Source organism: Scomber japonicus, chromosome 16 (assembly GCF_027409825.1).
Source record: "Scomber japonicus isolate fScoJap1 chromosome 16, fScoJap1.pri, whole genome shotgun sequence".
In the NCBI taxonomy this organism is placed as follows: domain Eukaryota; kingdom Metazoa; phylum Chordata; class Actinopteri; order Scombriformes; family Scombridae; genus Scomber; species Scomber japonicus.
This window is the reverse complement of record NC_070593.1, coordinates 5456911-5481830: the sequence shown is the minus strand read 5'-3', so window position 1 is coordinate 5481830 and position 24920 is coordinate 5456911. Positions and strand designations below refer to the sequence as shown.

At 43.0% G+C, this 24920-nt stretch overlaps 1 protein-coding gene across 3 annotated transcripts in view; it reads left to right on the top strand.

The window, feature by feature from the left end:
* Nucleotides 1-24920, top strand: part of fgfr3 (fibroblast growth factor receptor 3) — an 84428-nt gene that overhangs the window by 37021 nt on the left and 22487 nt on the right. For all 3 annotated transcript variants that reach the window (XM_053336044.1, XM_053336046.1, XM_053336045.1), the window contains 3 exons: nt 9192-9361; nt 20013-20136; nt 20363-20553. In XM_053336044.1, the coding sequence (XP_053192019.1) occupies nt 9192-9361; nt 20013-20136; nt 20363-20553 (485 nt within the window). The remainder of the gene's footprint in view (nt 1-9191; nt 9362-20012; nt 20137-20362; nt 20554-24920) is intronic.

Sequence of the window (24920 nt, the reverse complement as noted above, 5' to 3'; positions counted from 1 at the left end):
AGTATACATCTTGACAGTGAACTGAGAAACAGCCAAAAACATGCCAAGAGCGTCAAACGGTCCATCATGTCTTGAACCGAGTCCCAGTTCACCTTAACTGCACAACAAAATTGGTGCCAGAAGCGAAATGAAGGAACTGTCTTGGTGACGGAGAGACAGTCGGACGCCTAACCGAAATCAAAGCGCCCTTTGTTAAATGTCATTACAAAGCTCCGACCAAATCAAAAGGTGTCAGACTCAACTCTGAAAAAAAATACTGAGACAGTGACAGTGTGACTGCTGCTGCTGCTGCTGCTGCTGCTGCTGCTGCTGCTGCTGAAACAACCCGAATGCCCCGTAGCCGTCATGGTAGTTTATATTGTTAAGGTTTCAATGGATATTTAAGATGTTGATGGTTCTTCAGAGTTGCTGCTTTTTTGTTTCTCTGAGATTTCCTTATGTTAAGAAAAGAAATGTGTATTTTAATGAGGCAGTTGTGGCCGATGGCAGCATGCAAAGTGAGCTTCGAGAAAGGCAGACAGTCAAAAACGGAAAAATAAGAGTGAAGTTACAGTTCCAAGTCAAGACATCAACTCTGAAATGTAACTTATCATAGCACTCAAGCATCATTTGCAGCATTAATGAACCCAGGAATGTCTGTTAATATCACTTTCAATATTTAATCCCATCATCCTCCTGCTCACCTTGGATGCCAGAGAATTCAAATCATTGCTTCCTATTCGTGTTTGCCTTTTTTTTCTTCTTTAAGGCATTCAGCTGATGCTCTTATCCTGAGAGATTACAGAGCAGCAATACAACGGAAAAAAAGAGGCAGAATAAGCTGTAGAGTTACACCGCAGAAAGCTTCCTGTTGCTGCCTTTGTACTGTAAGTCACTCTGGATAAGCTGCAATGTAAAACCTGAATGTGTTTGAATGTGCAGCTTCACTTCATGGTGAAAGCCTGGAGTGTTTTCTAAACAGGCCGAGGTGGCGGCAGCAGCAGCAGATTACTGCAGACATCCTGAATGCCAGTAAATAGCCTCAGACTGCCGGACTTAATCTTTGGATGTAAGTCTACCTCATGACATACGAGGCTCCGATTTCCTGGCCAAAAGGAGAGGGATTAGCCCAGAAACGTTAAACCCCTATCGGTGCTTAATGTCCGTTAAGCCACCGCTAATTAGCCGGCTGTAGCAGGAAGGAGCCATGTGACGAGCCACACAGCCAGACGGAGAGTCCCTGTCGCTGAGCGGAAGAACATCCGCATCCACATGCAGAGAGGACGATAATAGAGACGTGGGGATGGTGAAAGAGTCACGCTATTAATGAGGGAGTGGGAACAGAAAACATTTGCTGATTGACAGCGAGACAGAGAGAATTTGCAGAGTGAGACAAGAAAAAAGACGAGAAGAAGATGAGAAATTGGAGATTTGAGGAGTTGAGTCACTCTGAGCTGTCGCTGGAGCTGCCAGTTGAAATGATGCTGCTGGCCCAGAGTTCTCAGAGGAGAGACAAACAGACGGACAGAAAGACAGAAATGCTGCTGCAGTCATGAGCTCATTCTCCGGCAACCTCCAGAACTCACTCAGCTGTCTCCCACGGCCTTCTGGGAAAAGAGAGGAGAAGCCCAGCAGCCACAGCCATTCCTGCGGAGATGGCGCTGTGTTGCACAAACGATATTATCGACCAATTCTTGAGACTGACACCAGATTTGAGTCACCATGCACAATTACCAACAGACTATAAATGTCTCGACTAGTTATTTATTGTCATATAATCGTATTAAGGGATGTAATATAAACCTTGTTTCCAATGCAGATGAACTGTTAAATTGAATGAATGAATCATCTTCTTCTTCAAGTTTTGGAAACTACAGTGGGAAAAAAAAGAAATGATGTCCCTATGTGGACAGATCATTCTCATTCAGAAGCATTTCAAGATATTGAGACTTAATATAGTAACAGGCAGCAGAAAACATGTCATCCTATCTGAGTGATGCATGTATCAGTAGAAAATATTTCACCCTTTCTGACCTGCATTTGACTGATTTATCTCTCAGAATATATTTCAAAATGGCAAAACTCAGTAATGAGATGCAACAGTTCCCAAAGTTTCAAAACCAACTCTAGCTGTAATGGCCAAATTAAAGAGCGCAAACCCTCATCCGCCCTCACACGATGAAATTGAGTTATTAAAATTAGCATTTTTTGCAGCGTGGAGAGCAGTGTACACACTCGAAGCCTGTATAAAGTAAAAGCAGTGTGTATGTATGTGTATGTGTGTGTGTGTGCGCGTGTGTGTGTCAGGGGGGAGGAATGTTAACAGAGCCTAATCTGTGCTGTGCTCCTGAACTATGCAGCCTCCTTGTTTACCCTGGCAGGAGAGCAGAGAGCCGGACGCCGGGCCACGCTACGCTGCTCCGCAGCCGCCATTTCTCCGACTCTGTTTGCCTTGAGTCCCTGCAGGCCCTCCGGGGCAGCGTGCCTTCAAAGAGTCCCAGTGTAATCTGTAATGAAATCTGTCTGTGTGCTCACAGGCGTCAGTGAGGGCAAATTATACAATTACACAATTAGAACCCCCCTCCTTCTTTTCCCCAGATCGGTGTCTGTGCGCTGAAGGGCCTTGTGCCATGGCGATCGGCACCGCAGCGGGTCCTGCTCCAGCTAATTGCTGTTGCAGTGGAGTTGGGCTGATAGAGAGCCACAGTCACGCTCCTCCGATCCGCAACACAGAGCCAGGAGTTAGAGCAAAAGTGAACAGGGCTTTAGGGGCTGCGTGTGGGTGTGTTTTCCATGTGTGTGGAACACTTGTAACGGCAATGCTCAGTCCAAATACAAAGAAAATGTAATCACACTCTGTTATGTGACCAAAAAAAGCACTCAGACGATGCATTCACTGCCAAGCCTGTACAATCCTCTAAACTTGTTATTTCAATAATAGAAAGTATTTAGAAAATTTTGAATCTGGATCTGGATCTGCATCAAAATATACACACACAGTGACCGACAATCATGGGATACATGTGCCAGATTTTCCTTCGTTTGAGTGAGTGCAGGAGTTCGTGAGAAAATATTAGAAATCTTCAAAGAAAATGCCCGATGTTGCAAGAAAAGAAAGCATTAAACAAATTCCTGGATCCTTACCAAAAGCTAATCGTTTTTTTTTTTGGCCCTTAGCCTAACCTTCCACCAAATATCGACGATATCTGCTCCAGTTTTCGAGATATCCCGCTAACTAACAGGCACACAAACAAAAGAGATTAAAAGCATCACCACCTTGGGAGGCTGTGGTCGGCCATTAATTGTCGGGTTGGTGGTTTGATCGGCAAATCTCTCTGCAAGATACTGAACCCTAAATTGCTCCCAGTGTGTGCATGTGGGGAACAGAACCGACGCTACTGTGGATAAAAGCAATTTAGTGATCAAAAACACAGATACATAGATGCTTCTCTCTGTGTGAGTTTCTTCTTCTATGCTTTCTATATAACAGTTTTGATTAGTTCACTGGTACAGCTGGAATGGGAAATTTGAGTGTACGTGCTTGGAGGTGTGAGAGTTTCCGTGCGTGTGAATGAGACATATCTCCTCCTCGCTGACCGACCTCTCCCTGTCGGTGTTCAGTGATAACCGCAGCCGCTCTGGAGTCTGTTATCGAACATAAACCAAACAAACAGCAGAACAGGAATATAGTGGTGTATTTTTAGACTCCCAGTGAGATTGAGATCCCCTCCCCAGCTGACAGGTGGACATGACACCGTAGAAGATGTTATGGTCAACCAGTTTTCCACTACGACGACTGTATGTCCACGCAAGGCCGGGAGTTATCAGCAGACCCTGTCCCTGTGGGGGTTGTGGGGTATCTGCTGTGTTCACCCCCCCCCCCCCCCCCCCCTCAGAAAATCCCACTCCCCTCTGCTGAGGAAATACCATCCGGCCAATTAGGCAAGGGATGGGATTCCTGTGTGTTGCTGAGCATACAGAGGAGTAAATTAAAAACTAAAATCAGAATATTGACTGCTGTTGTTAAACTGGAAACTGAATTTCTTCAAGACTCTTTCGAGCTTTTTGATTTAAGCTCCTTTGAGACTCTGAATCACATTGTCACTTTTTGCAGAAACTCTTGGCTGTATACTCTTGTCTACAATACTTACCACAATAAAAGTCCTTATAGTGAGCAAATAACTTCACCATTTAGGGCTCCTTTAGCCCCAAATAGTATCATTAATTTAAGATTTCTATATATTCTCTTATATATCTTCAAATCATAATTTAACAAATCAATAAAAGTTATTGTTTTTATGATTTCATTGAGTTTTGACTTTTATTCTAGTTTTTATCTTATGCGTTTTTGTCCTATCTTTCTCTTCACTATCAGTTAAGTGAAGCATTTTCTGAGCTTTGATTTCCACAAGAAATACCTTATTTACTCTCAACTACACAAAGAAATGATGGTGAACAAAGATGCCTTTGGGACCCAAAAAAAAGCAAAAAAAAACAAAACCTGGTGAAAATCAATTCATGATGTGCCGCTTTTGAAATTGAGGTTTTTCTTTTGCTGAAAAGAGATAAAATCCTGAATAAAAAGCTTGAGCTATAATCCATCACAAAATGATGAAGGCTTTTCTTGGAAAAATGAAGTCTCCTGCCACACAGGAAGTGATGCGTTGACAATCTGGTGTGATACAAGGAGAAGAAGAAGACAGTATTAACCACCACCTATAGAAACATAATGGCTTGAAGAGCTTTTAACCCTCCTGTTGTCCTCGAGTCAAGGGAGGAAGGGAGGAAGAAGGAAGGATGGATGGAAAGAAAGGAGGGAGGAAGAAAGGAAGGGAGGAAGAAGGAAGGAAAGGAGGAAGGGAGGAAGGAAAGGAGGAATGAAGGGAGGAAAGGAGGGGGAAAGGAAGGAAGAAAAGGAGGAAGGAAGGAAGGAAGGAAGAAAGGAAGAAGGAAAGGAGGGAGGAAGGAAGGAAGGATGGAAGGAAGGAAAGGAAAGAAGGAAGGAGGGAAGGTAGGAGGGAGAAAAGAAGGAAGAAAGGAGGTAAGGAACAGTCAAAACAGGCGGGCTCACCACCTATAGAAACATAATGGCTCGAAGAGCTTTTAAGGAAAAAGACGTCAGAGCGTTGCCCACTTTGATTGGCAGGTCATCTCGTGCAGAAACGCAGCAGTGAGCAGCTAAAGGTCAGAAAATAAACCAGTGTGGAGAAAACCATGGCGATGTAACAGAGAAGAGAGCAGCCAGATTGTGCTGAATCCACACAGGAGTCTATTTTGGGTCATAAACGTCATCGTGGCCGGTGGATCGGCAGCAGCAGGAAGACGTTTTCAGGTCCAGATGAGTTAAGAAGCAGCAGCAGCAGCAGCAGAAGGAGCAGGAGGAGGAGGAGGAGGGGGAGGAGGAGGAGGAGGAGGAGGAGGAGGACCACACATCAGGACAGAGACTGTTTAAAAACTGTGTGTGTGTGTGTGTTACTGTTTGACCGAGAGTATGTGTGTGTGTGTGTGTGTGTGTGTGTGTGTGTCTGTGTGTGCGTGTGTGTATGTGTCTGTGCGGCTGATTACCATGCCAAGAAAACAATGTGTTCAGACTCCTCGGAGGGTTGTCCCACGCTGCGTGGTGTGTCGCTCCAAATACGCAGAGACAGAGAGAGAGAAGTAATGAAATCTAACAGATATTTCCCTTTTAAGGTGGAAGCAGTTTGTGTGTGGTTGCACGTGGAGAGTGTTTGTCTTAGCGAGCTGGGGAGTCTCTAACTCAAGCAGGGAGCAGTCCTCAGCTGCTCCATTAGAGTTTGTTAACACACACACACACACACACACACACACACACACACACACACACACACACACACACACACAGTTTATAGTCAGTTCAATAGAGTGGAGTAACATTCCTTTTGTTTGCTCTCTAAGAAGACTCGACTGTGTCTTTCATCACTGAATCTCTCTCGGTCTGGTTGTAATTACTCTGTGAAGCTAAAGCCAAAGTTTGATGGCAGGAGCCAAAGAAATGTGTGTCAGAAATATATCAGAACACCGCTGGTATTATGATAAACAGACACACACGCAGACGCAGGCGGTAGATCAGAGACGATCACAGACAGGTATCATATTATAAAGGATAAGGCGGGAAATTTTATACGTGTTTCTTGCTGTCAACAAATCCCATGTGCGCTATGAATCCACCATACTTTCTGAGTATTTCGTGTGTATCCAAAGTCTGATATTTCTTTTTTTTCTCTCTGTGCCGTAGACTTCCGTTGTTCCACCAGTGAACCACACCGTTGCACTGGGTGACATTTTCCTTAACAGCAATAGCAGTGCCTAGCATAGTTTTCATAGAAATAGCTCCAAAGAATAAAACAAGCTGTGTGATTGTCTCTGTCAGGAAAGAGGTTCCTTCGGTAGCTGTTGCCTTCGGGGGAGGGGGAGATGTTACCCAGTGGTGGCGGTGTGACTCATGCTTTTTTAATAGTTTTTGGACAACAACAGAAGTCTACGCAGAGGAATAAGATGTATCAGGCTTTGGATACACACATAATACTTGTGAGGAGAGGATGAGTTCATTGTTGACAATAAGAAAAATAGAGAGAATTGCCAGGCTTATCCTTTTAACCTGTCTTTGATCGACATCTCACCTGTGTTGTGCTGGTGGTGAGATAAAAACCTGCCAGTGTGATGCTCGAGGGAGAGGATTACTTCTCAACTGTTGTTTGAATCGAGTCTGATAGCGCTCACACACACACACACACACACACACACACACACATACACAAACGCAGACATTGAGATGGTAATTAGCTCCTCTCTCCTCTCCCTCTCTCTTTCTCTCCCTCTCTCTCGCTCTGTATTTAGAAAGTAAAAGAGACATCTGATGACCGGTCAGCCACCTCCCTAGCTTTTGTCCTGAGAAACACACACAGACACAGACACACACACAGACACACACACACACACACACACACACACACACACACATACCTATAAAGAGAGTGAGTGAGCCATGCATCAGTGCTCTGGCCCTCCACACCCACACAGCAGGAACAATAGGCTTGTCTGACTCGCTATACTCCCTTTTGTCCGTCGTCTTCTCAATACAACTCAATAAATCGCTCTGACGGCTTTCTAAACTCTCAGGATCGCTTGATTCAAATGAACTCTCGCATTGTTATCTGGAGGAAGAAGATAATAAGCATTATTTTTTGGTCCTCGCGACGCTTCACGCACCGGTTTTGCATTCTTTCAACATCCGTCAAACTGTGTTTTACACTGTTGGGACATCGTGCACTTAACTCTGTCTCTTGGAGCTGCAGGTTGGGCTTGACATTGGAGAGACAGGTTCATAACCGAAATGTAAAAAGATTTGATTCCCACTGTAGCGGGTAAACATCCACCAGAAGCTTCTGTCTGTGTCTTGCTTTTGTAACGAATCCCTCAAAACTCATCTTTTATTAAAATCTCTCTTTTTTTATAATATTTAAATGCGCAGTAGCTCACCACCACCAAGCCGATAGTGTAACGGTGAAAGTTTGACATGTTTCTTAGATGAATAGTTTGGTGCTCAGTATGTAAATGTCTTGAAAAGCACTTTAACCCTCCTGTTGTCCTCGGGTCAAGGAAGCTTCCTTGAGGAAGGAAGGAAGGAAGGAAGGAAGGAAGGAAGGGAAGAAAGAAAGGAGGAAGGAATTAAGGAGAGAATGAAGGGAGGAAGGAAGGTAGGAAGGAAGGGATGAAAGAAAGGAACAAGGAATTAAGGAGAGAAGGAAGGGAGGAATGAAAGGAGGAAGGAAGGGAGTAAGGAAGCAAGGAAGGATGGAAGGAAGTGAGGAAAGAAGTATGGAAGGAGGAGGGAGCAAAGACAGCGGGGAGGAGGGGAAGAACGAAGGAAAAATTAAAGAAAGAGGGAGGAAAGAAGGAAAGAAGAACTGGGGTCAATTTGACCCGGGAGGACGACAGTAGGGTTAATGATCATTAACGTTAAAGTGTCTGTAAACAGCATCTGTACTGTACTGTATGTTGTTTGGTGTGTCGGAGCGGTGAGGGAGAGAGACCTCCAGTGAAAAACAAGCTCACATCTGTTCTGGTAAAGTACATAACTCATCCAAGATGGACCAATTTGAAGACAGGGCAGAAGAGCAAGTTGTCCCGTCTGTGCTGCATTTTAGCAATTACAAAAACATGTAACTATGAATTCCTGGAGGGTCCTTCCCAAAAATTTCTATCATCTAAGAAAGAAAAAAAGAAAAAGCTAGGAGCATAATTTTTAGAAGAAAGTGGTACCTCTTGGCAGCGTGTGTCAAACTTCAATCACGAAAATGAGGACTTAAGACTTTGACTTACTTGTGATCTGTCTCCCGAAAGACTTAAATACATGAAACCTTTAAGCCATGAAGTCCAGGAACCATATGTAATGAAACCACTTGGTCTGAGCTTCATTAGAAAAAAAAAGAAAAACTTGCATCTTGACTCTCAATTTGTTTACAGAGACCTTTGACTTGATTTAATTTGTCCTGAAGGACTTCTGAATGATTTAAGACTCGACTTAACTGAAGAGACTTTGAACTTTCTGACTTGTCTCCAACGATTTATAACTTGTCTTGTTACTTGTCTTGGATGACTTGAGACTTGACTTGTGATTTGCTCTTTCAAGGTTGTGTAGAACTTACTGGCATCTAGCAGAAACAGACTAGGCAGAAATGAAATATAATATTCATAAGTATATTGTAATTAGTGTAAAATCCCAGTACGCTTGTGTTTTCAGTACCTTTGAATGATTCTGTAATCAATCTGCAACTTCAACACTAGATGTGACTAAATCCTACAGACTGCTCCTTTAACTTTGACTTCTCTCAAATGACTTAAGACTTGAGATCTGTCAGTGTAGCATAACTTGAGACAACACTCAGAGGACCTGGATCTTGACTTCCGACTTGTCTCGAATGCTCACAACTTGTCTTGGACTTCTCTCAAGTGGCTTGAGATTTGACCTGGAACTCAACTTCAGGCTTGTCTCAAACAATTACGACTTTAAACTTGATTTGTGACTCTATCTGACAGAATCGAGACCCAACTTGGACTTAAATCTCTCAAGTGAATTACGACTTTGCTTGGACTGTCAACGCTGCATAAAACTATCAATTTTTTAATTCTTACATGTGATATGTTTTCCATGACTGACACAACACTCTGCATTTATGTTTGACCAACAGAAGCGCCGTATTGGACGAGGCCTGACCGGATGGATAAGAAGCTTCTGGCCGTTCCTGCTGCCAACACCGTCAAGTTCCGCTGCGCCGCGGCCGGAAACCCAACGCCGAGCATCCACTGGCTGAAGAACGGCAAAGAGTTCAAGGGAGAGCAGAGGATGGGAGGCATCAAGGTGAGAGGATTTAACTTCAAACATGTTAACACCTGAAGGTTAGAGGATCAGAGCTGAGATTTAAATGTTTAAATCCTCACAAATGTGTCCTGCAGCAGGTGATGCTCTGCCCTCCCACAGCTACCATCAAAGTGCCTTTTAGCCAGGCATTTTAATCTCTTCCTGGAGCAACGGAGCTGCTGTATGTCTATCAGTAGATCACTTTGGGTGTTGCGATGCTCCCCGATGTGAATTTCTATAACTGGAAGAGTGTGAAGCAGAGTGCTGAAAGAGCATACATGCTCTGTGAATCTTCTCACGGCAAATAAAGGTCAGGAAACAGACCGCAGAGCTGGACGCCCTTGGCAGGATTCAGCCCACTCATAGCCCCGGCTAAGCTGACCAAAAGTAAATTTAGAGGGTCAAACTACTGTGCTGAAATCAGACTGGTGCACAGATACATGCGTGCTCGCGTGATAGCTCGGTGTTGACAGTAACGCAGTGCAGCAAACAGCTGTTGTACTCAGTTTTGTCATCGTTCTCACTTTAAACACTGGGCTCTCATGTGGAATGGCACTGCTTAAAGTAACAGGGCTTGGTTTACTTTTGTGTTCCTTTAATGGCCCTGAGCTGTAGGATTAAAAGACAAACTGAGTGCAGTAAGAACATTGGAATTCAAACAGTCAAAACGTGTGTTTCGCTTCAAAATAAACTTAAACTTAATGACATACAAATCCAAAAATTGTGCCCAGAGATTGTAAAGTCTTCAAGGATCCTTCTGTCTATTGTCTCATTCTGTCTTCCTCTCAGTCCTCAGTCTTAATCATATGATGTAGAGGAGGAGGCGGGGGGTGGGGGGGGGGGGTTGTGGGGGCAGATTTACCTGTAAAGATTTTACAGTCTTTTATAATTTACGTTGCATAACACTGGCCCCATTCCTGTATTCAGTCTTACTTACCTTTAGAGCAGTTAGAAAGCTCTTTAATTTTAAAATAGGAGCTTTATACTAACCATTTATATATATTAAAGCCAGAACATTACATTTCTAATAATAACACAACCTAATCCGAGCTTTCAACACTTTCAAGTTTGCACCGGTGGAAGTTTTCAGTGGAAATTTTTGACTTCCTGTTCAAAGTTTAAGAGCTTCTAGACTTTATGTACCGCTGAGAGAGAAAATGCATTTTTTAGTAAAAGAAATATTCAAAGATTTTCTTCTTGTTTTAAAGTGAACACTGCAACAGATTTTCCCCTTTCCTGTAAGCCGGGAATGCTGAGTGTATTGAGCTGAGAAAGGCTTTTTAATTCAACTTTTCATTTAGAAGAGGAAGAATAAAAGATTTCTTCTCACAAACTTAAATTTAAATGTCATCTAGCATAAATATAGAAGAAACTTTGGCAATAAGCAGAATGCATTTAAACAGTGAATTTGCATCTTGTAACTTCAGCTCAGCGAACATGAACCAGGCTGCTATAGTGGAGCATTGAGAGACCCTTTTCTCCCCAGTGGAGGGTTTGGCCTTTAAAGAGTTAATGGTAATGGGATCCTGCAGCTATTAACAGTTTACAGAGATCTCCAACATCTGCTCCCAGCAGACCAACAGCAGTTGTCTCCCTCCCTCTGTCCCCACTCTCCCCTGCCTCACACACACACACACAGATTCACACACACACCTGTCACCAGTCTTCAGGACGCTCCGACTTGGGACTGTAGTGGCTCCCTGACAGCAACTTTTAGCGAGTTTAGTACACATTAAGATTCCGCTGATTTATAAAGTTTGTGTCGTGCGTCGTTAGAAGCAAATTAGTCCCAAACTGACCGGTCACAGCACTTAAATATTTATTCCATCTGTTCACCAACTCTACAAGTCCTCTCTGAAATGTGTCTTTGTTCTGTTGGAAATGACTCACCAGCAGCAAGTTGAGGAGTGCTTTAAAGATGTTTTTGTGGTGACTGAAGCCGTTTTAAGGCATTAACGTCAGGCTAATCAGGGTATGTTCCCCCATGGTAGACTAAACCTGTGCAATGCTTATCACTTAGTTTATTCCTCTCTGCAGCAGTAGCCATGTTTCCTTCTTAAACACTCCTATAGGATGTTTAATGTATTATAAGGGGGTGATGTGTAAAGCTGGCTATCCATACTAACCCTTTACAGAGTATGTGAGGTCCTTCTAGCCTCGTATTGTGTTGTGTCAGTGTAAGCTGCGACACTATAAATTGTCAACAAGCCACCAAGACAAATGCCGGTACATTTTCCGCTCTGTGTAGCTCAGCAGGTCGAGCTCGGTCACCGCTATGGGTTTCCCCCACTTTTGGCCACCCAAGCTGAAAGTATAGACGTGTTTTTGGGGGTAACGTTGTCCAACCGAAACCAGGCATGTTGTGTTATTGATGTGTGTTCACTTTGGTGGTTCAAGTGATTTTGATTCTGTCAGAGATGTTTGGCATGCTGCATTTAAAGACCCGAAAAAGCTTTAATAAGGGAACAGGATGGTAAAAAACACACACGTTGCGTCATCCTGTCTACTTTATTGTCTTTTAATTCGTTTTTTTGTGCTCTCCTCTTTTTCCAGATGGGGAGTTTTTTCTTTATTTTAGTTTTTAATTGTGTCCTAAATCACATAAAATAACAATTATTTCCCACCTACGTCTAATGTTCTTTTAAATTCTCTCACATTTAACATTTGGCTTTGGAAAAACTGACTTCAAAGCTACTTAATCATACTTTAAAGCATTGTATGTTGAAGTCATATACATCAGAAGAGATGTTACATATTTCCTCAGCATTGTGTTTGCTATTGAAAAAGAAAAAGATTATTCTCTGCACTCATATTTAGTCTTGTCCTAATTGAGATGTGAAGAGGTGACTGAAGCCTTATTGAGACGTTCCTGTCCTTGGCTCCGTCTCTGTCCCTCGTGGCCTCTGTGAATCCCCCCTTCAAGCCAAATTGGGTCATAATTTCTGTCTTAATTAAGATTTTAGTGCTTCAGTTAAGTGATTGCACTTCTTATCTCACTAGATCATAATGACCATTAACCACAGAAAGTTCATGTAAAAGCTTCTTTAAGCTCATGAATCTGTAATTTAAGTCTAATGGAGATATAAAATGTCAAGTGACAATTATTAAGATGTTCCTTTCTGCGTCTTCATCGAGTTGTTATCCCCCCCCGCCCCCGACCCACCCACCCTCTCCCTCCTGTTTTAAAATCCAGTTAGCCAATCACCATGTGGCCGTTTTTTGGCCTTGAGGGAGGCGAGCGGAGAGGGAGAGGTCAGCCTCTGTAGAATCAGGGTGCTTGGGTGACAGACAAGCCTGTGACACGGTCGGGCTTCGGAGGGTCAGGGGTAACAGCTTCACCCGGTCTTCATGTCAAAACCTCTGTTGACCCCCCCTCCATCCTGCACACTGCAAAAAATGTCCATCTTCAAGAAATTTACCAACCAAATTTTACCAACAAGCCTTTTTCCTATTTACTTGCAGTTTTTGTTTAGATTTGATTTGCTGATGTTTTGAATTATCGGCCAATGAGGTTTATTTCACCCCGCCCCCCCCCCTTTTTTTTTTGCTTTTTGCATAAAAACAAATTCCCACTCCAAACTGTCCATTTTACTCTGAAAGCTATTTGAACTGCTAATCAAGTCACATTATGTGCAGTTAAGTTGAGTGATGTCCTTAATGACATTATATTGTCACTTAATTTTTAACACGGTTATCCTTCAGAGGCCCCCCCCCCCCTCCCTCTGTCCCCCCCCCCCCCTGTCTGTCCCTGCCAAATGCTCATCTGTGGTTTTCCCAGAGATCATCTGTTAATTACTGAGCAGCACTGTGGTGTCTGATTCTTTTAAATTCACTTAGTAGTTTTCTGGAGATGCAACTTTTTTTTTCCTTTGTCCTTTCAGTCATGGTGGCTAATGCTGCGCCTGCTTACCAACATCTTGTTCTACATGTGAAAATCATTGTGGAAGCTGCAGGAAACTTTTATTATTTAGTGTGATGACGAAAAAACTAAGAAGAAGCCAGAAATCCAACAACCTCTTAGTCATTTTATCACTTTATTTTACCTTTGTGTCGTCCTCCCAGGTCAAATTGACCCCTCCTTCTTTCCTCCCTTCTTTCCTTCCTTCCTTCTGTCCTTCCTCCCTCCCTCCTTCTCTCTTTCTTTCCTTCCCCTCTCTCTTTCCTCCCTTCGTCCCTTCCTTCCTCCATCCCCCTTTTTTCTTCCTTCCTTCCTTCCTTCCTAGCTCCCTCCCTCCTTCTCTCTTTCTTTCCTCCCTCTACCTTCCTCCCTTCCTTCTTTCCCTCTTTCCTCCTTCCCTCCTTTCCTCCTTCCTTCCTTCCTTCCTTCCTTCCTTCCTTCCTTCCTTCCTTCTTTCCTCCATCTTTCCTTCCTTCCGTCCTCCCTCCTTCCTCCCTTCCTTCTTTCCTTCCTTCCTTTCTTCCTTGACCTGAGGACAACAGGAGGGTTAATAGACCTTCATCCACACCTGGATTATATGCAGATGTGTAAATATCAAGAGTAAACCAATCAGTGGACACCGAATGAGCTCCAGTAGTAAATTAAAGTGCATTAAAAGTAACATAAATCAACACTGGACACACCTTCCCATTGAAATGAATAGGAATCTGTGTCTGATGGTCCTTCATTGACAAAATTAATGACACAAAAAGATTAAGCTAGTGAAGATTGAATCGTCGTCTTTGTGTTGACAGGAACAAAACAATAACTTGTTGTGGGATCAGACATTTTTTGCAGTGTGCCCCCCCGCCCATCACCTCACCTCACATCTGCTTGTGATGAGTTCATCTAGCGGGGGTAGAGGGGTAGAGGGGGTCACCCAGAGCTCTGACAGCACAACAATAGTCTCCTAAAGACTCTATTCCTGCAACAAGGTCTCCAAGGTGAAGTAGCCTTCCTGCTGCATCCATATTGAAATGACAAGATCATTTTTTTATTTGACAGCCGTGCTTAATTTCAGGGTGAATGAATCTCAAACCGTGTCTGATTCTCTAAAGTTTTGACGGGTGATGGGATGATGACACGTCTCTCCGGCATGTGACGGTAACTGACTTGCTTACCAATTCCACGCCGATCAAGTACAGTACAGTGGCGTCTTCTCCTCCTCCTCAGCAGCTACCGACCTGCCGCTTTGTCATTTTACTCTAAGTGCCTTCAGATCTGCAGAAGTGTCACAGAAAGCTACTGTCTGAGTGGACCATTAGAGTCCATTACCCCACGTACAGAAATACCTCCTGTCTTCATGCTGGAGTGGTTGAAAGTGGCCTTTTCTGAGAGAGGCGCCATTGTTTTTCTTTGTTCCTTTAAAAAATACAGACCTGATATCTTTTTTTTTATATCCTTAAAATAGAAAGAAATATATATCATATATCATATATCATGACGCTGAGCTGATTGAAGGATGTTAGCAGAATGTGAAAAAGCTCAAAAGTACATAAAAAGCAGATCGGTTTGCTTCTTGAAGTTGAGTTTCTGTGTCTCAATCATTTTAAAACTGATTATGAGACTGTTGTGCAGAGTTGTGAGTTATTTATCATTCTGTAGTCTCAATGGACAAAAAAAAACAATTGCCTTCATGTCTCCTTTTGACGCCATAATCAGAGATAAAGTTGCTTTATTAACATTTTTTTATGAATTGATGATAGAGATAATGCCACTCTGGAAGGAAAGGTACTCATATGGAAGAGGAAAGTACGCTGAGAGATATTGTAGTGATATTGTAGTGTTATATAAAACGGGTTATATTCAGATAAAATCTCCATTTTATTATATATCAGATAGAGGAAAGCCGCTGTTGTGCAACTAAAGTTTTCTGTCAAACCATCATCATAATAATTTATTTATTTATTTGTCTTCACTTGTCAAGAACATATTGCATAAACAAACTTTTTGCTTGTTGTTGTGGGTCACGCTGCATTAAAGAGCTGTCTACAAGGATTTCATCAAACTCTCTCTTGGCTTCGCTGGACAGTTTTATGTCTCATTAAGAGCTAAATACTTTTTCAGATGCTTTTTATTACTGCCAGTTGTGTATTTCTGAGGGGAAATGCTGACTGCTGGTAGTTTCTCTAAACAAAGAAACATTTAACTTTGAAGATTTACTATGAAGTGTCAGCGAAATTAATCATATTACAACGGCTGCGGTATGAAAATATCAGTATTGGCATTGTTGCGATTATTATTTATGAAAGCACAAATTAGACTTATTATCCAGTCCTGCACAACATTTTCTCAGTGTATTCGTTCCCATGATCACACTGCAGGTTTGTTCTGACATCCGCGTCCATCGTACGAGCACTTTGTAAGTCTATTGAAATGCAACACAGAGGACTAAATGCTACGTTTGTTGAAACTAAATGAAACGGTAAATAGGATGTGTGGCTCATTTGTAAAATGGAAAATAAAATTCCGGCAGGGCGACGTGCCGGAGCATTGTGCACCTTCCCAGACAACTGTGGCGCTCGGAGCCTCCTCCATTATAGAGAGGCAGGGCCTAAAGGTCAGAGTTCATCCCTCTATTGAGCCATCAGTTGGAGGTGGGGAGAGATGGGCGTGTTGCCAGCCTATTGAGCAGGCCGGAGTCTTTGACAGCCAGAGCCAATGCTGTTGTGTGTTGCCACATATGGCGAAAGGGATTTTATTGTGTTCATGCTAAACTGTGGCGGCACAAGCAAGACAAAAGTTGACAATGTAATTATTGTTTGGTTCTGTCCAGGTCGCTCAGCGCTTAACTGATTTTTCAATCCGTGTTTTGACAGGTTTCCAAGGCAAGGCAAGGCTCTTAAACTGGCTCCACACTGTTACTTTTTAAGACTTTAAGCACTTTAAATCCTTGTTTTTCCAGTCCAGATTTTAACACAGCCGGGATTGTGAGTCTCCGAAGGCCACGTTGGAATTTCTACACTTCGCAAGATTATTTTTGGACTCTTTTTAATTTTAGAGCTGCCATGGTCATTTATTTTTCTCCCCTGTCGTTTTACCCAAATACGCCATGGATATCAAAAGACAGATTATCCTATTTATTTGTTTTTCTTCTACATTTTTTTTTTCTCCTTTGAACTCTCATACTTTCAATTTCACAGAGTTCTTCCCTCTGTTGATGCAATGGCGTGCAGAGCTAAACAGGCAATAGACCTACAAACTTTGCCAGCTTTAATAGCAAGCCCTCTGGGCCGCTTCTATCTATTTCCGCCTTCTCTGTGGGTCAAATTAGACGGTAGCACTGATCTGGGCCACTGGTCTGCTCTGACACAGTCATAAATTCTGGTAACTGGCCCCACTGGTTCTGACAGGGCTATTTTGCGAGGTGAAGACGGAGAGTTTGGACTATAAAGGGAGCAGAGCTTCCTGTGTTTTCTCAGACAACTGCCACACTGCAAAAAATGTCTGTATCTATATATGAGTCATTTTAGCTTGGCAGTTGAGTTGTGAATTCTTGTTTTGATTAAAATAAGTAAAAGAATTTGCCAGGAGGGTGAAGAAACGTCACTGTTTTCCATGGCAGAGTCTGTGAAAACCCACAGAAATGCCCTGCAGAAAAACCTGCTCCTCTTTCCACCATGCAGACACTCTGTATGATGCTTCAATGCTCTTTACATATGCACACTTTTTACAGTGTGAAACTCCCAAGTCCATTCCCATGGCTTGTGCCCTTCTGTAGGTCCACCACGGCCAAAGCCCTAAAACCTTTAAAGCCTAGTATGACTCTAACGTAAGCTCCTTAATAATTTAATTCTGTTTGGAATCTGGCATGATTGGGATGGATGGGATTATCACATTTGGGGACTAATGCTGCAGGTTCAACAGGGGTTAGTCAATGTAACATGGTAATAAAAGCAAGTGGCATGTATGGAGACATAATTAAAAGTGCTAAGGCAAAGGCGGAGGGGAATTAAAGTGGAGTCAACTCTGGGGGAAACCATTACCATAAACAATCTGCTCAGTTTGCATGAAAACGGCAGTAGCTGTCTTTCACACTTATAACATTTTAAAGTTAAAGTAAACACGTATTAGATGTACAATAATATCTAAAATGAAAGTACTTAGTCATTCCTTTCAGATTGCCAATACAATAAAAACAATAGATTATTGAAATAATGAAAATCTTAACAACACAAAATGAAAAGAGAGATTAAAATAAAACTTGTATTCACAGTTTTGTCAATGTTTATGTTTTCAGAGGAGTTTGATAATTACATGACTCTATATAGAAAATAATTTATTATCATGGAGGTCTGTTCTTTGAAAATACAGACTGAAACCTGATGATTTGGTGATTTAAGACACAGTGGAGAATAAAATGTAATATCTGCCTCTACAATGTTGCAGGAGAGAAGTATAAAGCCCCTACTTTAAATAAAAGTACTTGAGTTAAGTACCACTTCCTCAAAATAGTACTCAAACTCTGAGTTTTAATAAATGTATTTTCTCTGGCTATTAGTCATCATGACACGTGATAAATTATTGTGGAAATGTCATGAATGATTAGGTATTTTCTAGCAATTAAGGTTTAAATAGAACCATACTGTAGCTCTGATCACAGTCTCTTTCTGTTACTGTTGGTGGTCTTGGCCTCTACTGAGCATCGACTGCAGCTCGTATTTTACCACCTTTTAGCTTCCCTCCTCATAGTTTCGTCTTTTTTTTCTTTTCTTTTCTTTTTTTTTTCTTCCCCCCCCCCCCTCTCTCTCTTCTCTTCTCTTCGCTCAGCTCGGGCCCAGCGACCGCAGCACAAGGCGTCACTCATCTGTTCATGAGAGCAACCATTGACTTCAGTTTGACTCTCACTCGGCTCTGAGAGGGGTAGACGGGGTGGAGCCAGCCCCTCTGAAAAACCATTTGCCAGCGTCGAGCGGGCCGCCTGGTCTATGTTACCACGCAACTGCAAAAAGCACACACAGGCATAATATTTACACTGTTACATTATTTTCCGCATGCGCCTCCAAAAAGAGGGAGTCGAGGAGTGTATACTGTATGACAGAGAGAAGAAGAAGGAGGGGAGGGGTTGTGCGTGAGAGTGTGATCCTCAACCTACAAGTCTATACGTTGTGTGAATGGCTGGCCGGCTGCTTAACGCGTGGGGTTAAAGGTTTGGGAAAACACAAAGCTCTCTGTGGGTTGGCACATTTTCCTACGCAGGTGATGTTAAGTGTTCCACCCTGAAAAGCCTCCTTGTTGACATCACTCACTCCCGTCCTTAGTAATTCTGCCCCCCCCACCCCCTCGGAGGAGTTCACTCCGTGCTCGTCTCGCAGCAGTAAGCGCAGCGTCTGCGGCGCATGTTTCCACTTAAGCTTCTGAGGTCGTCCCTCTTGGCCCGCGGAGAGTCTGCCTATCAGTGCGTAGCAGGTTCTGTGTTCCCCCGCCTCGCCGTGCCACTCGCTGTCACCCCTCCTCTGAGCCGCTCCTGAATCTGTCAAGTTAGTATCTGTCTGCTGCCGCTGCTGCTGCTGCCATCCAGACACACCTGGTTTGAATTACTGTGCGAAATTTACTCTTCGACTCTCCTGGGATGGATTGCTCTTGACTGGCACAGTGGAACCAATTTCAGAGGTGCAAAAAAAAAAAAAAGGCTGCATGCTTTCACTGCAGCAGACAGAGAGAAGAAAATGCTTTTAAGAGACTTTACTGAGCTCTCTCCTGATGAAAATAATCCCTTATGAAATGTTCTTTATATCATTATTTTAATTAGCTTCACTGATTGCTCAAACATCTGGGGGCTTTGTGGCTGTACTGGTTTTTACTGTTGCCATCATTGTTTTGCAATTTGTGAAGCAATCTTGCAGTAAGTAAAGGCCGTCCCATCGCATTTCTTCACATCATTTTTGCTAAGTGTAAAAAATCCATGATCCATAGCTGCAGCCAACATCACTCAGCTCCTGGATCCTTCTCGTTGCAGTTTTAACTTGATGCTATGGGCACCATGTGCTGTTTCCCATCAGGAAGTTTACACCATGTCAGAGCATTGTTTAAGTCTAATCCTTTCTGTTCTACATCAAGCAGTATGTAATTAATAAAAGGACTTTTTAAATGTTATGGTACCATTTTAAATGTTTGTTCTGAATAGTTTGCACCTCAGTAAACATGCACAGCACACAGCACGCTCTGGTTTGACCGGCCAGGCTGCTGCTCTGTGATGTTTTATACTCACACATATCAAAGGGAGGGATAGATGTGATGCTGGAGTGGACAGCTTTTCTATGGACAGAGTGCTCACTCATCACATTTGACCAAAATAGGAGAAATATCTGTTTGTAAGCAGGACACATGCCTCTTTTTTAGCCCTAGTCTGTTATTTATGCTTATCTTCATTTTTCATGCATCCCCCCAAAATGTTCTTGTACCTCTGACACAAATGTACTTCTTATTTTGTGCTATATTTATACAAGCTTTTTACCACAAATGGGAATAAACTAAATAGGTGTTGCTTGTCTGTCAAGTCTGCAAATATGATGCTAAATTCCCCCTGAGGTTTCTTCAAGTTGGCTCAATATCCTAACAAATTTAGATGAGTCATAATGACATATCGTGACTGTTCCTTCCCTCCCTCCCTCCCTCCCTCCCTCCCTCCCTCTCTCCCTCCCTCCCTCCCTCCTTCCTCTCTCTCCCTCCCCTCCCTCCCCTCCCTCCTCTCTCTCCCTCCTTCCCCTCCAGCTGAGACACCAGCAGTGGAGCCTGGTGATGGAGAGCGCCGTGCCGTCAGACCGGGGAAACTACACCTGCGTGGTGCATAACAAATACGGCACCATCACCCATACCTACCAGCTGGATGTGCTAGGTAAACATCATGGAAACATTTACTTTCACTTCTGCTTCTGTGTAAACAAGGAATAAATTAACATGTACAAGTGGTTTTTAAAAAAGCCCACGAGAGACGTTGATTTTTTTAAGACTTCCTTACTCCTGCATTTTCTGCTGTAAATCATGATTTCTGCTAATGACTTAATGCTAATGCTGTTTTCTCTCTCTTTCTCTCTCTCTCTCTCTCTCTCTCCCTCTCTCAGAGCGCTCCCCTCACAGACCCATCCTCCAGGCGGGGCTGCCAGCCAATCAGTCGGTGGTGGTGGGAAGCAACGTGGAGTTCCACTGCAAGGTTTACAGCGATGCTCAGCCGCACATCCAGTGGCTGAAACACATCGAGGTCAACGGCAGCCGCTACGGCCCCGACGGCGTGCCCTACGTTAACATCCTGAAGGTGGGTCTGCAGCCCCAACGTCTCTAATGAGTCCGGGGTCTCACCAGCCCGGAGTACTGTAGATTCCAGGCTATGATCATCTCACTCATAATGAATCTCTCCTAAATGTCTTATTTAATGAGTTTTTACAGTAGGTGGGTCGGAGGGGCCCACAGGCTGTTTTCACTACGGCATATAATTGACGAGCTCATTCTTCCAACGCTACACCCTCATTATGAGAAAGAAACGCCTCACCTGCACTTTCCTACCTACAGTAGCATATAGAAATGATCTCTCATTAACTTACAGTTTGGGTTCATATATGTGACACATGACATGATGCATGCTTACACTTTATTCCAGTGTTGACCTGAGCAGTGTTTGGCAGTTGGTGTTAATTATGATTAAAGGTGGATTTATGATTTTTCTAAAGATGTTGCTGATCCTCATTAGAAGCTTCCAAAAAAGAGGGAACTAATATATAATCCAGTGAGTGTATAATGTAAACCACTGATTGTCAGAGCATCAATTAGCATCAGAATGAGTCTAAGTCAGTCAGACACAAGCAGTCCATGTTGAGCAGCCGCACGCAGCTCTTGTGGTCTCCATTAAGGATCTCTGCGGACCTGATGTGTCCTTTCTTTTTTCTTTTTTTTTTCCTTTATTAAATTTTCCACACAAAAATAATAGACAACAACAGACATCTGGAGCGTCAGTTTGACTTTCAGGGAGAAAAAGGCTGATAAAGGAATGAAAACAAATACAAAGTCAGAAATAAATAAAACAATAACACTCTGGGAAAAGAATAAATCCACCTTTTAAAGGTCATGATTTCAAAAGAAGGTTAAACTGTTTCACACGTAATATTGTGTGTGTGTGTGTGTGTGTGTGTGTGTGTGTGTGTGTGTGTGACTTGCATCTACTTTATTCCTCAAAGTTTGGATAAATGGCTGGTATTTTGATGTGATTGTGGTTCAAACTGCTCAGATATACAAGTTGTGTGTTGTTTGTGTGCAGCTGTTATGGTTGCCTTAATGTATCTTGCAGCTCAACACAATTCTCCATCACAAGCGTTCCCTCGTGAAATAAAAGGTTAAATAAACACAGTGGGGAAGGCTTCAGATCGTCTTAGGAGGGTTTGCTCCTGTTGAGGACTAACTCCTGGAGGTCTCACCCCCCCCCCCCCCCCCCCCCCCCCAAAGCAGCGTTGGTGTTCAAGAATAGGGTAAAAAGCATTCCTCGCTACGGAGGACAACACCCTAAACCCACTGCGAGGCGTTTTTTTTTTTGTTGTTGTTTTTTTTATTTGGGGTGAAGAGAGGAAGACTCCCATCGAAAAAAAAAACCCAAGAAGGCCCTTTGCTTTCTCATTTGGCCTCCCCCCCCCCCCCTTTTTCTTTTCTTTTTTTTTCTGCCTCTAGAGAGAGCGAGGGAATAAAACAAACATCTGGTTTAGACTAAGTTAACTGCTGTGGTGGCGGCAACGCAGGGAGAGAGACGGGCTCTGTTAACCGCCGCTGCCGTCAGATGTGCTGCGTCGCGTGGTTTGAGGAGGAGGAGGAGGAGGAGGTGGAGGAGGAGAGAGGAAAGAGGGAAGAGGCACCCAAAAAAGCCATGGAAAAAATGAGTGGAGGAACACAAGGAAGGGCAGAGTCAGCAGGGAGAGAGAGAGAGAGAGAGAATGTGTGACAGAGTGGTGGGTAAAAGATGGCGGGGGGAGAGACAAAGAAAGAAATATGAGGTGAAATTGACACAAAAAGAAAAAAGAAAGTGAGGAGTGAGAGGAAAAGAGGGAGGAGGAGGGTTCGACACTGATAGAGAACGAGATAAAAATAGAGGAGTGGAAATAAGAGAAGGGGGAAAAAAGGCAGAAAAATAGACCTTTTGAGACATGATATGTGTAACATCACTAGCTTCATCATCTGTTAAGTATCTGTTAAAGTAATGTCTTTGGGGCTCGTTCCAGACGCAGAGCCTGAGGAAACTAATTGGAAAAACGATGCGTTCGTCTTATTTGAACAACACTCATGCAGAAATTTATGAATCGGTTCATTTAATATGAACGGCAGCTGCACCTGTCATGATCCTCAACTTTCTTTTTCCATATAAATATCTCAATAAACAAATTTCTAACCACCATATTCACATAGTACAACTGCTGCTGGTGTGATTATTCAGCTAAATATCTACAACACACAACAAGCTGCCACCTTGACCTTTAATACCTGCTGCTTAATTAACTTCCTGTCGTTTTTGCAGCTGAACATTTGCAGATATTTGGCCGCAGTTTCATTCATACTCTATTATCACTTGTGGGGAAACAGCTAATTAGACTCCACAATATGTAAACACCTGTGATGCTTCAGATTATAGATAATAAAATCAAATGTTTTATTTTTAACTCTCCTGTTGTCCTCAGGTCAAGGAAGGGAGGAACGGAGGGAGGAAGGAAGGAAGGAGGGAGGGGGGGGAGGGAGGGAGGATGGGAGGGAGGGAGGGAGGGAGGGAAGAAGGAAGGAAGGAAGGGAGGGAGGGAGGGAGGGAGGAAGGAAGGAAGGGAGAGAGGGAGGGAGGAAGGAAAGGAGTAAGGAGGGAGGGAGGAAGGAAGGAAGGAAGGAAAGGAGTAAGGAGGGAGGGAGGAAGGAAGGAAAGAAAGAAGCAAGGAAGGATGGAAGGAAGCAAGGAAGGATGGAAGGAAGTGAGGAAAGAAGTATAGAAGGAGGGGAAGAACAAAGGAAAAATTAAAGAAAGAGGGAGGAAGGAAGGAAAGAAGGAACAGTTAAAAGAGACGGGGTCAATTTGACCTGCGAGGACGACAGGAGGGTTAATCCAAGGCCACATCTACTCTGTGTCAAACTTACTATAATGTTAAATGTGCCCATCAGCTCTGATCATACAGACTGTCACACTGTTACACGTTTTCAAAAACCAGTCATAACCATTAAAAACACAGTCAGACCGAGCTGTCCAGTTCAACATCCGCGGTTACGCTGGTCACAGAGAAAAGTTGAGTCACTGCACAGAGACTCAGTTTAGCTGCCACAGTGGCAATTGTATATAATATCTTCCCCCTCCAGTCATGTCCTCAAGACTCACTTTATATATATATATATACATGACAATAAAAAAAAAAGATGAACAATTCGTTATTCAAACCTTTACCGAAGGAGCCGCAATGCTCCCATGAAATTTGGCAGCGCTGAGTTGAAAAGTAATAATATGAAGAGAAGAAGAAGAGTATTCTCAGACTCTCACTTCTGCAACAGGCTGCTGCATCAGTGATGGGTTATTTTGCAGTTGAAGCCTTGATTAATTATCACGAGCTCAAGGGACGCTCCTTGCCTCTGCCTCTCACTGGTGGATCCCTTCATATATTTTCTAATCAGTTTATCATCATCATTCATTAGAGAGTCAGTTATGATAGATTAAATAGAAAGTTTAAATATACTATGAGCTGTTGGGATTAAAGGCAAAAATGTAGGCGTGGTGGTTATTGTGGTTTAAACCCTCCTGTTGTCCTCGAGTCAAGGAAGGAAGGAAGGGATGAAGAAAGAAGGAATGGAGGAAAGGAAAGCAAGGAAGGAAAGGAGGGAGGGAGGGAGGAAGGATGGAAAGGAGGAAGGAAGGAAAGGAGGGAGGGAGGAAGGAAGGAAGGAAGGAAGGGAGGAAGGAAGGAAGGAAGGAAGGAAGGAAGGGAGGAAGAAGGAAGGAAAGGAGGATGGGTGGAAGGAAGACAGAAGGAAAGGAGGGAAGGAAGGAAAGGAGGAAGGAAGGGAGGAAGAAGGAAAGAAAGGAGGAAGGGACGAAGGAAGAAGAAGGAAGGAAAGGAGGGAGGAAGGAGGATAGAGGAAGTAGTGCTTATTTGAGACATTTTAAAAATGGCAGGAAATGGTGCTATCATTAGCTGTAATGAAACACTTGAAATAGTTCAGTGCTACACACACACACACACACACACACACACACACACACACACACACACACACACGTATAAATATAAACTGATCAGACGTTAAAAGAATCTCTTCTTCAAATGGAAATTGGCTCATTCAGAGTGTTTTATGATTCATTAACGTGAATGAAACAGTAGAAGTGATAATTCAGTGACAAATTTATTACTCTGCTCTAAGAGGGAAGAACAGGACGCTCATATATTATCATCTCTCTGGTTATTTAACCTTCTGCACGCTGTAGCCTTCACATCAATGTTACTCCGTCCTGGTACTTGTTGTGATTTTTTTTTTTTTTTTTTTTTTACAGAAGAGTGACTCTGGCAATCATTCAAACCTAAAACTGGGCATGTAAAATTTTTAAGCACGTGTCTGAAAGGGAATACGTAGTGAGGAAAAGAGAAACAGGAGTAAGATAGAGAGATGACGGAGGGAGAC